This window comes from Podarcis vaucheri (assembly GCF_965113315.1).
Source record: "Podarcis vaucheri genome assembly, chromosome: 5".
In the NCBI taxonomy this organism is placed as follows: domain Eukaryota; kingdom Metazoa; phylum Chordata; class Lepidosauria; order Squamata; family Lacertidae; genus Podarcis; species Podarcis vaucheri.
In genome coordinates this window covers 4,528,832-4,542,976 of record NC_138763.1, presented here as the reverse complement: position 1 = coordinate 4,542,976, position 14,145 = coordinate 4,528,832, and the positions used below count along the sequence as shown (strand labels likewise).

The 14,145-nt window shown below is 49.5% G+C and overlaps 1 protein-coding gene across 1 annotated transcript in view; it reads right to left on the bottom strand.

Annotated features, from left to right (window-relative positions):
• Positions 1-6,887: 6,887 nt before the first annotated feature.
• Positions 6,888-14,145, bottom strand: part of PSMD1 (proteasome 26S subunit, non-ATPase 1) — a 91,631-nt gene continuing 84,373 nt past the window's right edge. The window contains exons 21-25 of the mRNA XM_082224025.1: positions 14,002-14,094; positions 12,632-12,724; positions 9,964-10,110; positions 8,842-8,997; positions 6,888-7,111 (exon numbers count right to left, since the gene is read on the bottom strand). Coding sequence (XP_082080151.1) covers positions 8,851-8,997; positions 9,964-10,110; positions 12,632-12,724; positions 14,002-14,094 — 480 coding nt within the window. The 3' untranslated portion in view covers positions 6,888-7,111; positions 8,842-8,850. The remainder of the gene's footprint in view (positions 7,112-8,841; positions 8,998-9,963; positions 10,111-12,631; positions 12,725-14,001; positions 14,095-14,145) is intronic.

Below are 14,145 nucleotides of genomic sequence, written 5' to 3'. Positions count from 1 at the left end.
TTAACGAGCTTTCGTCTCTTTTACTGTCAACTGCCATTATTTTAAAATGGTTTTCATTGTTTTGCAGCGATTCTATTGATTCACTGCCATAAAACAGTACCTAAATTGTACCAAATTTAACTGATAAATATTTGGGCGTCATCCGGCCATGTGTTTGCATACCTGGCCACGTAGCATGGAGTCTTCGGGTGCCTTTGCATTTATTTACCCTGGGCTTTGGGTTCCAGCTTTCAAGCGGGGGGTGGGGTGGGCAAGCAAGCATCTTCACCCCAGGAAAACAACCTTGGCGCTCTGCCCAGGCTTCCGAGAATCAGTGAGAAAGGAGGGAAGATCAGAGCTCCTTCCTGCCTTGGGATCCGCCACCGCCATCCCTCACTCGTTCCCACCCGCTCCTGCAGAAGACAAACATCAGGCGCACTAATTAGCCGCTGGCACACCAGCCAGAGGGAGGTTTCTCTGGAAGCAGCCCCAGGAGACGACTCACATGTCCTCCACAATTAGCCCTAACCAGGAGGGCTGGCTTCATGTCACGACCAGCACTATACACAGCAACCAGCCACCCAAGTCTGGACCACAGCACCAACCAGCCCCCAGAAGGGACCAGTTTAGTGAAGGATGCCATACAGTCTCTTACATTCTGCATCTCTCTCACCACCTCCCCATCCATCCATCCATCCGCTCCTGTGTTCAAATCCTGCTTGAGACATCTGGTCAGCCACTTGTGAGCACAGGATGGTAGGCTTGATGGACCACGGGCCGGAGTCCAGGAGGCTCTTCTTTTTGTTATTAACTATACATACTATAAAGGCTGCTACCTGCTGCCTTGTGGGACATCTTTTGGGGGAAGGAAAGGCTAAGGAGTAAACCCGACACAAATCCGGAGTCAGACTCAGTGGCTATGCATTCACACCAAAAGAACTTCACTTCCTTTTGCGATTATTGGGTCAATATGCATGCACATCGAAAGAACTCGAAATGAAGAGAAAGAAGCCCAATGAAAGGTTATTCATCTTCTTCCTATGCATATAGAACCAAAAACAACCTGTTTTGCTTTGTTTGGGCTTCTTTCACTTCGCTTTGCGTTGTTTGGGTGAATATGCATTCACACGGGAAGAACTTCACTTCCTTTGGCTAATTTTTGGGTGAATATGCATGCACACCCAGAAAACACGAAACGAAGAGAAAGAAGCCCAAGCAAAGGTTATTGGTCTTCTTTCTATGCATATTGACCCACAAACAACGTGCTGTGCTTTTTCTTACTTCACTTCGTTTTGCAAAGTGTCCCTAAGGCGGTTTTGATGACGCCTTGTACGCCTCCTTCCGACAGGCAAGGTGGTGCCAAACATCTCTCTCTGCTTTCCTTTGGACCACATCAGTGAGACTCATACTGGGGGGGGGAGTCTTGCCACCTGGGCAGCCCTGGACCCCCAAACACTGCCCAGGTGAGTTGGATTGAAGGAACCTTGACCAAGCCTTATGAGGGAATTGGACAGGCTTGGCCTGGAGCAGAGAAGATTGTGAGAGGCAATGATAGCCAGCTTCAGATTTCACATGGAAGAAGGAGCAATCTCGTTCATATGTGGTGGGATTGTAAGGTAATTAAAAAATTTTGGGAAATGATACACAACGAATTGAAGAAAATGTTCCATTTAACATTTGTTTAAAAACCCGAGGCATTTTTGTTGGGGATTGTAGGGAAAGACCTGCCAAAAAAGCTGAAAAACATCTCCATGTATGCGACAACGACTGCGAGAGTTCTGGTAGCACAAGGATGGAAGACTGAAGAAACCCCAACCAAAGAATCAGGGCAAGAAAAATTGACAGACTACGCAGAACTGACAAAACTGACATACAAGCTACGGGACAAGGATGACGGTGACTTTAAAGATGAATGGGAACCCTTTACAAAGTATCTGAAGACGCAACAAAGCGAACTGGACTCCTTGGCAGGTTTTGAATAAACATTCACAAACTTTTTATTGATAATAATCAGCTAAATAGTTTGAGGATCTATACAACTTTGTAACATGCAGAAAACAGCATTTTTAGAGAAATCAAAGACTGGAACTGAGGGAAGTCGGGGGTGGGAGGGTTCTGTGGGGGGGGGAGGAAAAATGGGGGGGACAAGGATGATATGTTTTTAGATAATATGTCTTGTTATAATTTTGAATAAAAAAAATTAAAACAACAACAAAACCCCCCAACAATCTCGTTTTGTGCTACTCCAGAGGCTAGGACCCACGAATCTTCATTAAGCGCAGAATTAATGGCCAAGGAAATTGGCCAGGCTATAAAAGGTTTTGAGGATTAGCCTTCTGGTTAGGGGTTCAAGTGGCCAGAGATCTGGAATCTGTAAGCGCAGAAGAAGGAGCAGTTTTGCAACCTTCGCCTTTTCTCAGCGCTGGGGGGGGGGGGAGTGCCTGGTTTTCCACCAGTATTTATTTAGGAAGATTCAGCGCTGCTCCCTGCAAACAGGCGCCGAGTCTTGCCAAGAAGCCTGGTGCCCAAGAACAGTCAGGTTTGTTTTGCTGAAATGTAACTTCATCGACAATAAATCAAAAAGTTGGAAAAACATTTAGCAAAGGAAAACTGGGCAGCAGCAGTTTTTTTTTTTTGGGGGGGGAACGATTGCCAGTGCCCTAAAGCAAAGAGCAGGCGGTTATCCGAGCAGCAGGATGGATGGGGAGGCAGAATGGAAGAAAAAGTTTTTTGCTGTTCTGGCTCAACAACATGAAGGCTAGATAGAAACCTTCTCCCTTATTTTTAATGTTTTTCGAACAGAGGCCCACCTGGCCTCAACCAGGTGGTGTGCATTTAATGTAATTTGTTTTAAGTAAGATGTTTATTAAAAATTTTCAAAATATTACAAAAGAAAAATAGAAAAAAGAAAAATACAAAATGAAAATAATTAAAAACAACTCAGTCTTTCCATTACTTATTTTTCATTAGCTTGTTTCCCGGACCTCCTCACGCCTCCCTTTTTTGTATTCCAATTCAGTTTGTTGGTTCAGCAAATCCCCTCTTTGTTTATCCTAATCTTTCATCTTAAAATATTGTTCCATTAAATCTTTACCTATTCGTAATCCATTTTTCATATTCCCTTATAGTATTGCAGCTAAAAACCACTTAGTTTCTATCCAACATCATTCTAACATTCATTAATTTTACAATATTTCTGTAAATAGTCTTTAAATTTCTTCCAATCTTCTTCCACCGACTCTTCTCCCTAGTCTCGGATTCTGCCAGCATTTAATGTAATTTTAATCTGCTTTAGTATTTTAACTTCTATGTGTTTTAAATTATTGCTGTATTTTTCTTGATTTACCTTTCTGTAAACTGCTGGGGGTTTTTTTTAACAAAAAACAATCAAGCAGCGTTTAAATTTTATGAAATGAAATGAAATAATTTACGTGAAGCTTCTTGATCCCGTAAGCCAGTGTGGTCTAGTGGTTAGAGGAAGGGTAGCCAACGAGGAACACTCCGAATTTGCTGTTAGCCTCCAGCTTCTAAGTTATTAAGAGCAGGATGTGCGAGTCCCGAGTTCAAATTCTCCCTCAGCAGCAAAATTCACTGTCCTGGGGCCAAACCACTATTTCTCAGCCTAACCTACTTTCCTGGGGTGCTTAGGAATGAAGGGCAGGGTACAAACCAAGAAGGGAGGAATTATTAATGGGTGGCATGGCAAAGAGCCCCAAAGTTACATATTTCCCAGATCCTGGAATTACACTAATTGTGGGTTTAAATTAACTCGTTTTTGTACAAGAGCACCCTTTCAGGAAAGGCTTTACTCGGAAGAGCCTTCAAAATAAAAACTAGTATAATAATAATAATAATAATAATAATAATAATAATAATAATAATAATTTTTATTTATACCCCACCCTCCCAGGCCAAGGCCGGGCTCAGAGCGGCTTACAAGCAATAATAAAAACAAGTTAAATGATTACAAAATTAAAAATACAACATTAAAATATTGAAACATTAAAATATTAAAATGTAGCCTCATCACAGGAGAAGGAAAAGAAAAAAGAAAGAGAGGGAGGGAATCAAATTGGCTCCAAGCCAAAGGCCAAATGGAACAACTGTCTTACAGGCCCTGTGGAAAGAAATCAGATCCTGCAGGGCCCTGGTCTCATGAGACAGAGCGTTCCACCAAGCCGGAGCCAGTGTTGAAAAGGCCCTGGCTCTGGTTGAAGCTAATCTAATTTCCTTAGGGCCCGGGACCACAAGGGTGTTGCTATTTATGGACCTTGAGGCTCTCCGTGGGGCATACCGGGAGAGGCGGTCCCATAGGTACGAGGGTCCTAGGCCGTGAAGGGCTTTAAAGGTCAAAACCAGCACCTTAAATCTGACCCTGCACTCCACCGGGAGCCAGTGCAGCTGGAAAAGCGCTGGGTGAATATGCTCCTATGGCAGAGACCCTGTAAGGAGCCTCGCTGCTGCATTCTGCACCCGCTGGAGTTTCTGGGACAGCTTCAAGGGCAGCCCCGCGTAGAGCGAATTACAGTAGTCAAGCCTGGAGGTGACCATCGCATGGATCACTGTGGCCAGGTCGGGGCGGGAAAGGTAGTATGTATATGAAAGGTAATGTAGTATGAACCACGGACACTCCGATAACCAAACTTTGCACCCTGGTGCTGGATCAGGCACAATAATAGTGCAATTCTACATGTGTCTATACAGAAATGAGTCCCACTGAGTTCAATGGGGATTGCAGGACTGCTCCTTTCATCTCACCTTCAAGTCAGTGAGTTATCTCAGACTGGCAAGCTCTCCTGTTCAGTGTTAATGGTTGCCAGAGTGAACTGTGAGCCAGGACTGAGACGAGTTCAAATCTCACCTCGGCCACAAAACATTCAAGGCAACTAAAGCTTCCTGCAAACCTTGTGACGGGGCGAGGGAGATAATTTTGGTTTAGATTACATGGCAGTTAAGGATTACGAGAAAACCTCACTGAGAAGTTGAGATGCTCCAACAGGAACACTGAATATTAGTTTTCCAAGTAGAGCTCCTGCGCCTTGGAACAGCTGCACAGCAGGCAAAAATCCAACAGGTGAAGCAATCTCTTGCCCCACTTCAATGCAGGGAATGTGCTGGGTTTCTGTCTGTGTTTAAAGGCCCAGGGATCCCCCTGGAAATTCTCATTAATTTCCTCTCTCAGGGAGTGGCCTTCTTTACCTCCCTGCAGCATCGCTTGCAAAAGTTCACCACTGTCTCGCTGCTTCCCCAGAAAGCCAGCTCTAATCAACACCTCTCATGTCCCAATGACGCACAGGAGAGGGGAAAGGGAGCAGGAAGGGGTTTCCCCCTTCAAATATTCATGCCATTTCCATTACACGTTGTAACGATAATGCACTGAAAACCTCGTCCCTTTATCTGGAATCTCCTGGAAAACAAGACACGGAAAAGAAAACCCAGCTCCATCTCTGCTGTCAACTTCAGACCATGACTCTATTTTCTAGGCATCTCTAGGGGTGCTGTTGCTGGGACAACGGGACATTCCAGGAGACAACCGCCGTCTGAAGGGAAAGATGTGAAGAACTCTCTACAAAGCGGAATGACCACATCTGGAGAGCAAACCTCTTCCAAGAAGATAAGAGGGGGAAAGAATGCAGAGTTTATGCTTCCTCCACCACCCAGACACCCTCTACATGCGGGCGGCAGTTTTCACACAAAATTCTTTTGATGCTGCCAAGACATCACTGTTATTAAAATGGCAGTTGCACACAGCAGCTTTATAGCACTGCATGACCCAGTTGTGCCCTTCCTATGGCTTGGATTCTCCTTGTTTATTTTTTTATTAATTGCATTTATATGTCATCTTTTCCTTCAGGGAGCTAAAGGTGGTGGACAGGGTTCTTCTCCCCACTCTTCCACCCTGTGAGGTAGGTTAGGATGAGAAGCAGTGACTGGTCTCCAGTGTCACCCAGCGAACTTCCTGGCTGAGTGGGGATTTGAACCACAGAGTACCAGGTCCCAGTGTGGGACTCTAACCATTGCGACACACCGGCTCTTACTAGCCGGTCCGATATAAGGCCCTTTCCAATGCTAAAGGCCTCTGAGCAGCTGCCCAAGATGAAGATATTTCACCAAGGGCTTCCTGGAGACACACATATACCTGTTAGAATTCCTGCTCCATGACTGCAGTCATAGGATTGTTGTCTATCACATGACGGTGTATGTTTTGACTCCACAGAGTGGGAAGTGACGGAGACAGGATGTTTGTGTTCCTGTGTTCCATGAAGTGGGACTGTTGTCCTTTGTTCTTTCTCTCTTTGCTGTCTGATGCTAGAGAGAGAGGGAGCCATGTTGCAGTGCTCCGTGTGTGTTTAGATGTAAATAAAGTAGATTAGCCAAAATGCTGAGTTGCTGAGGTCTGTTACACAAGTTGCACAAACTCTGTGGATCCCTAAGTGTGCCGGTGTCACTTGGCATCGGTTGCTGTGATATTCTGGCAGAAGAAAGCTTATGAAGCTCTCGAATGATCGACCAGGAGGGAGGGAACATGTCAGTCGGGCATGTGTCTCTGCCAGGGTCCTACTCAAGTGTAGGCTGAACTCCTGACAATACCATGCGCTTGAGCATTTACCCCGAGACCTGAGGCTGCATGGGCTGCCTTTCCACAGCCCAGACCCAGAGGGCATCGGGTATGAAAGTATGTTTGAGGGAGTGTGTCAGAACCCAACAAAGGATGTTGCAGCAGCCAAAGTTACCCAGGGCAGGACGGAGAGTCTGTATCAACACATTGACAAAATGTATTCTTCAAGGCCGAATGTTTTCCCGGTGTAAAAAACACTATGGGGGTACAAAGGCAGGTGAGGCTGTGAAACTCATCTCACATCTTCCTGAAGTTGCAGGCGAGGAATAACAAAGAACAAAGCCACCGCTTGGGTTTTTTATTTTATTTATTTTGAAAACTGGTTTCTCGTGAAAGAGTACACTAAAGAGAGCATAGGTTTTTCCTTTTGTCACCCATAAAATGTGGACTGCCTGCTGCCGGTCAGCACAGAAGCGACAGAGCATGCACTGAGCTGCAGGCTGCAGCAAGAGCCTCCTCCGGGCCGTTTCCTCAATTTCAGACGTAATGCGCACCAAGCTTCCTTTAAGGGCCTTAGGAGGGGGAGAAAAATAAAGGACAGAGGAGACAAAAAAAAGGCAAGGAGTTAGTGGCAACCACAGCTCTACCACCACACGGTGCCTTCCTCCGATTCTGGGCCCAGCTTCGCTCAGCTGCAGAGGCGAAATGGTGGTGGTCTCAGCCACTCTTCACGGCTATTCTCTGAAATGTGTTACTGGGCAACCTATCCGAGCCGCCCCCCAAGCTGGCGCCCTAAATGTTTTTGGACTGCAGTCCAGAACACCTGGGAGGCGCCAGAGGTTGAGGAAAGCCCAAGGAGCCGGCCGGCCCAAGGAGCTTCCTGGAGGAAGCATCTTCTAAGCAACCCATTCCGGTATTCCGGTTGTTCAGATTAGCTTGCAACGCATGCACATCATTTCAGCGGTTCAGGAAAAACAACACTTCCAGAACATGGCTTGCTTTTTAGGAGGGGAAGACGAACCGTCCGATTTCTTCAGCCACGAACTTGCCTGCCATGTCATCGTTTGTGATTAAGGTGCTGTGACCAGCTGGAGATATGGCAAACGGGCTTCTAACTCCCCTGCTCCAAAGACTGCAGCTGATTAACAGCTGGCTCTACAAGAAAGCTGAAGGTGAGGCTTGGGTTTTAGCAGGCCCAGTCAAAGCAGAAATCGGAGCTGACCCTCTGAGCCATCCAGCCTGGCAAGAGCCCTCAACACCAGTCCAGGAATCCAGAGCTGACATCCAGGACCTGCCACGCTGCAGAAGAGGCACAGCCCTGGCCAAGGCACAAGGCTGCCTGTGGGAATGGAACGGCACAGGGAACGATGGAGCCGAATGGTACAGGCAGAGCTGAGAATTCTGCACTCTGCCCAGCCTGGTTCACTTCTCAGCAGCTACTGAATTATTTGCCAGTTTTGTGTGCAGTTCTCTGTGCAGAAACCAGTTCAATCTACAGTCATACCTCGGGTTGCGAACGTGATCCATGTGGGAGGCTCGTTCGCAACCTGCAGCGATGCATCTGCACATGAAGCGATTCGGCGCTTCTGCGCAAAGCACAATTTAGTGCTTCTGTGCCGAAACCTGGAAGTAACCTGTCCCGGTACCTCCGGGTTCGGTGCAGTCCGTGACCCAAAAACCCACAACCCGCAGCATTCGCAACCCGAGGTCTGACTGTACGGTGGTACCTCTTGTTGCGAACGCGACCTGTTCCAGAGGCCCATTCGCAACCTGAAAAGAACGCAAACCGCATATGCGTGTCTGCGCACGCGTGGGTTGCGATTCATCGCTTCTGCACATGACGTCATTTTGCGCGTCTGCGCATGTGGTGAAACTCGAAAGTAACCCATTCCAGTGAGTTCCGGGTTGCCACGGGACGCAACCTGGAAACGCTGGACCTGAGGCAAACGGAACATGAGGTATGACTGTACTGGATTTTAGAAAGCTAGTGAATGTCGCACTGCTCCTGTTGTTTTGAGAGCAGGTTCCGAGTGAATAAGAGCAAAGCCTGACTTTCCTCAACATGGGACTAACCACGGTGCTTGTTCCCATATAATGTCGAGGCCGGCCCTGTCATTGGGCGACTCTGTCAACTGGCTTATTGATGGCTATTGATCCTGAATGACAGTAACGGAGCTTCCACATCCAAAGGCAGCAGACCTCTGAATATCAGAATATGGCATCGTCCCCTGCACATGTGATTTCCTCGGGGCGCTGTCTTGGGTTAGGTTCAGCCCAGGCAGGGACGCCTCCCTCTTACGTACCCCCATGTCTTAGTCATCAATGTATTCAAAAGGCTCCGGCGCCTCCGGTTCCTGCTCCTCCTCCTCAATCTTCGGCCCATGCGCAGCCACGGGCTCCACCAGCTCTTCTGTGTCCTCGCTGGTGTCTCTCAAGACAATGATGCCCCCGATGGAAAGCTGGAGAAAGAGGAGCACCAGGTGAGTTCAAGGTTCCCAGAGGCTGCTGGGCCAGCGAGTCAGGGTCATGCGGAAGCTGCGTCACAAGCCAGCCAATCCAGAGCAGGGGGAGGGGGCAAGAGCTGGCCCCACCCCCTTGTTTAATTGCAGCTGCAGCTAAATTTAGCCGCCTGACAATCACTGCCCCCATTCTGGCACCCTGCCCAGCAAAGGGACATCTGCATGACCCAGGAGGGGACAAAGAAGCCCAGCCTCTCCAAGGTAATCCTGACTGGAAACGGCCCACTGGCCCTCACCTAGCAGAGAGAAGAGAATCTACCAGGAAGGTCTCTTGCACAAGCCGTAATGCAATGAAGAGGAGCCAGAGGTGGCCTAAGGCAGTGCTTCTCAAACTTTTTTTTCACTGCACCACACTTTCAGAATTAAATTATTTATTATCATTACCCTACCCATCTGGCTGTGTTTCCCCAGCCACTCTGGGTGCACACCTCCCTGGGGAGCACATTCCACTAATGAGGAGCCACCGCAGAAAAGGCCCTGTTCTTGTGTTGCCACCCTCTGGAACTCTCATAGAGGAGGCACATGAAGAACAGCCTCTCATGATGATTGCAGGGTCTGGGGAGGTTCATATGGGGAGAGTAGCTACTGACAGCCCTCTCCTCCATGCATCTGACCAACCTTGTTTCAAAGCCTTCTAGTGAAGGGTCCTATGGTTAAATATGATTAAACCTGCTCAAAGCCAATGATGTTAAATCAATGACATGGTGAGTGGGAGGAATCTGTCACCTTCCCCCTTCCGCAGATGCTGCTGGACTACAAATCCCATCATCCCCCTGCCCAGGAGCCATGCTGGGTGGGGCTAATGGGTTGTCAAGTCCAATAACACTCAGCAAGTGCCACAGGCCCCGGCGCCCCCGCTTTATGGTGTGAAGAGGGTCGTCGTGGAGAGATACGCGCTCGACTCACGGTCTTGAAAGGCTGGTATCGGCAGCTTTCTGGCATGGTGAGGACCTTGAGCTGGGCGGGCATCACCCGGGCCGGATTGTCAAGGAGCTGGAAGGACGGCTCAGGCTCTTTTTTCTTCTCCTTCTCATCCTTCTTCTCGGTTTCGTCCTGTTTGGGGACGGGAGGAAGGAGGCGTTAAAACACACACACAGCCAAATACATATGAGAGGACAGGGCTTGGAGCCACAGCAGAACCTGCCCTTCGTCCAGCCTTCGCACCAGCACAGACGTGCCTCGCGTCAATGAATAATAAAGCAAAACGAAGCCAAAATCCAGGCACGCCAGGCAGCCTTAATGGGTTGGCTGCAAATTTTAAAAAGAAGCAGAACTTTATCCTGTCCCGTCCGAAGCTCAACGATGGGTGTTTTTCTGAGCCATAAAGCTGTCTCCAAAGATGGCAGAGGTAAGAAATCGGCCTGGATTGATAGCTCTCTGGAGGCTACTTCAGGTACACTTTGCTTCCCTCGTGGGCTGACGGAAGGAAGGCTTTCCTTCAGCCTTGTTAAAATGCCTCTGGGCCTGTGTCATGTTTTCCCCCCTTACAGGTACGGCCGCATGTTTGGACAACACAGGAAGAGGGCTTTCAGTTCCCAGGGAGTTGGGAAGAAAAGTTGCCCGGACAACAGAAGACACCCCAGAGCCAAAAGGACACAAAGATGAAGGCGGCCGGAGCGGAAGACAGAGGAGAGTGGCAAGAGCCAGACAGGCTTCAGCTTCAGTTTCTTGACTCGGCTATGAACTCACTGGCTAGTCTTGGGGAAACCACTGTCCCCCTTGCTCGGCAATGTGGGTGTACTAATGGAAGTATAGCTGCGCATGAAAGCTCCTTCAAGTGGTCTATCAGGACTACAACTAGAGGGTGATGGCCGCACTTGCGGGGAATGATGGGAGTTGTAGTCCAAAACTACTAGGGAAGGCTGCACCACATAAATGCCCAAAACAACTTCCCCAGTGCCTGCTTCCATTTTTTAGTTCTCCCCACTGCTCCTACTGCCTCCTTGACTGCTGGGCCTTCACATCTGGACCCAGTTCAGGCCACCTCCACCCCCCAAAAGCAAAAGACAAGCCAGGGTGGGAGGGAACACAGCTTGCTGCTCACCCACCCTGGGCAGAAGATCAGGGAGGGACAGCAAGGAGCAGCGGGGCCAGGGGTTTCTGCTGGCGTGTGGGTCAGTCTCTCAACACTGGCCCTGCACCGACCAGAAAGAGAAAGGGGGTGGGAGGAAGAAACATGGGAGCACCACCCCAAGGCAGCTTCTGAGCAAATGACTGGAGCAAGTGATCCAGGCCACATGCTACAAAGGAAGGTGGAGACCCCAAGAGGCTCCTGGAGTGGTGGCAACTGCAAGATTCTTCTCTGATCCCAAACATTAAAGGTAAAGGTCAAGGGACCCCTGACCAGTCCAGTCATGACCAACTCTGGGGTTGCGGCGCTCACCTCGCTTTATTGGCCGAGGGAGCCGGCATATAGCTTCCGGGTCATGTGGCCAGCAGGACTAAGTTGCTTCTGGCAAACCAGAGCAACACACAGAAATGCCGTTTACCTTCCCGCCGGAGTGGTACCTATTTATCTACTTGCACTTTGATGAGCTTTCGAACTGCTAGGTTGGCAGGAGCAGGACCGAGCAATGGGAGCTCACCCCATTACGGGGATTTGAACCGCCGACCTTCTGATCAGCAAGTCCTAGGCTCTGTGGTTTAACCCACAGTGCCACCCGCATCCCCTATCCCAAACATTAGGAGCAATAAAAAGGGAGCCTCCTCTGGCAGCATCTCAGGCTCTTTGGGAGAAATGAGTGCCCCGGGACAATCCAACCAGATACCCGGAGAACACCAAAATATGGGAATATTTGATGTAGCTCAGCACGCAGTTTTGCATTTCCCCATGTCTGCTCTCCTCTCCTGAAGAACTCACTCCAAGTTAGCTTGGCCAGACTGGAAGCAAGGCTGCCCTCCTCAGAAGCAGCCTCCTCATCCACTTCCGAAACTGGTCAGCTTGGATAAGACTGCCTCTGTCCCGCTTGCTGCAATCACGTCTTTGCCCCTCTTCGGCCTGCCTCCCATTCCTTTGGGGCTTTCTCTGGGGCCCAACTGAAGGCCAGAGAGTGAGATGAGCAAATAAGGGCCAGGCAGAGGGAGCAGGGTCCCTCCCTGCCCCACGGCCCATAGCCAGGCCTCTGTCTCCCTCTCCATGCTTGACCAGCTCCAGACACCACAGTCTCTGCAAGCCAGAGAGCTTCCTGAAGGTTCGGCAAAACATGGTGGTTTCTCCAAATAAACTTGTTCAATTCAGGTACCACCGTAAGGTAACTGCAAACGCCACTTAACTATGGGATGAAACCACATTGACTGAATTCATTCAGGGTTTGCTGGATTTAGGGTTTAGCTAAGATCTTACTAGTGCTTTGCAGCACAGGGATGTTAGACTAAGGTCACTGCTTCTCTCTTCCAACTGCAGTGTCAATTTAATGTTGCCTCCCTATTGGATCCTTACTGACGCCTAAGGAACCCACTGACAGAGGAGAGTTTGACCACCATGAAGTGGCTCCAGAGGCCATGCTTCCTAGATCAATGCCCCGGAACAGCATTCCTGGACGATGATTCGGAGGATGGGAGATTATAGACTCACCACTTCCATTTTCTCCTCTTCCTTCTTCTCTTTCTCCTTCTCTTTCTCCTTCTTCTTGGCCTTTGCTGTGATGGACAGCACAGCGGTAGAAACCTGAGTGTGAGGACAACAAAAGGCTTTCAGGAGAACAAGCCAATATTGAGGGTCAGGCGCAGATATGGCAGGGAGGGCAGGAGGCCCTAACTGGAGTGGGGGAAGTGTGTGTGTGTGTGTGTGTGTGTGTGTGTGTGGAGAGGAGTGGAAGGAGGGTCAGCTGTATGGCCCATGAAGCCCCCAAGATTAGAGGGCCCCAAAGTTGGAGGCCCAGCTCACTCTTGCTTCTCAAAAGGTTTGTTTTCAGAGGCTGAGCTAACAGGAGCTCTTAATCTCCTGAGGAGCCTTCCGATGCTTCTCTGAAAGAGTCCCTGGAGCAGGGAGAGCCTCCCAGTTGGCCTCATACCCTTTCTGAGCACGCAGAGGCAGCATCCTTTGAGGGCTGCTTTGGGGGTTAATTCACACATTACATTTTGACAGATCCGTGTACACTCATTAACACTAATAGTGTACATCTGAAAATGCTGGGCCTTTAGTAGAAGCTAGCGCAAGAGGGCTTTCCCCAAGGACACCGGGGAAGGAGAGGGAAGACCATCCTACTAGAATCCACCTATAATCTATGACCAATAAAAACATGTTTGAAATGAGGGAGGGAAGCACCAGGGATTCAGGACTGCCCGCTGCTCCCCGCCAGGCCCACCGTTTCAGGGCAAACTTAGGTTTTCTACCACACATTGTGTGAAATAGCGCAGAGGGGCAATTTCGACTTTGATCTCAGGGGCAGAGAAGCCTCGAGACACGTGAAGGGGCCATAGGCGCCGACTCCATGGGGCCTGAGGGGGCCCGAGCCCCCTCAAAAATTCGTTTGGGGGGGCTCTGCCCCCCCAATAATCTCGGGCGCCCCTCCAGCAGAGCGTCGCCACCGTCCCCCGCCTCCTCCCCACCTGTTCCCTTGCCAGCCAGCCGCGCGCCCTAGCCGGAGAGCCCCGGCCCTCCCCGTCGCGCAATCGGCTGGATCTCCCTTCAGCAGGCCGTGCTCACAACTTGGCCCAGAGACCCCCCAGCAGCGGATCTCCGGCTCAGCTGAAGAATCCGGCAACAAGCCCCCTCCTCCCCAATCGCTCCGGCTCCGCTGAAATACTTTAAAACTCACTAATTTTCACCTAAAATTTAGAAAACTTCCTGGGGCAGGACCCCGGTATGGGCCCCCCCAATATTTTTTATAAGTCGGTGCCCCTGGAAGGGGTCCCAATGTAGCAGCAGCAGGGGCAACTGTTTGTTCTGTCTGCGCACAAAGCCAAGCAACCCACATGGACACTGGAGGGCCGTTCACCCACCTTTTCTTTTTCCTTCTCTTTCGGCACCTCCAGCGGGGCTGGGTAGGCAAACGTAGAGGGCTTGACGTTGGATCTGTACTGCACTTTTGGCATCTGTAGAAGGAAGAGAGAGAGAGCGTTTGGAGGGCAAAGTCGGACAGGCAT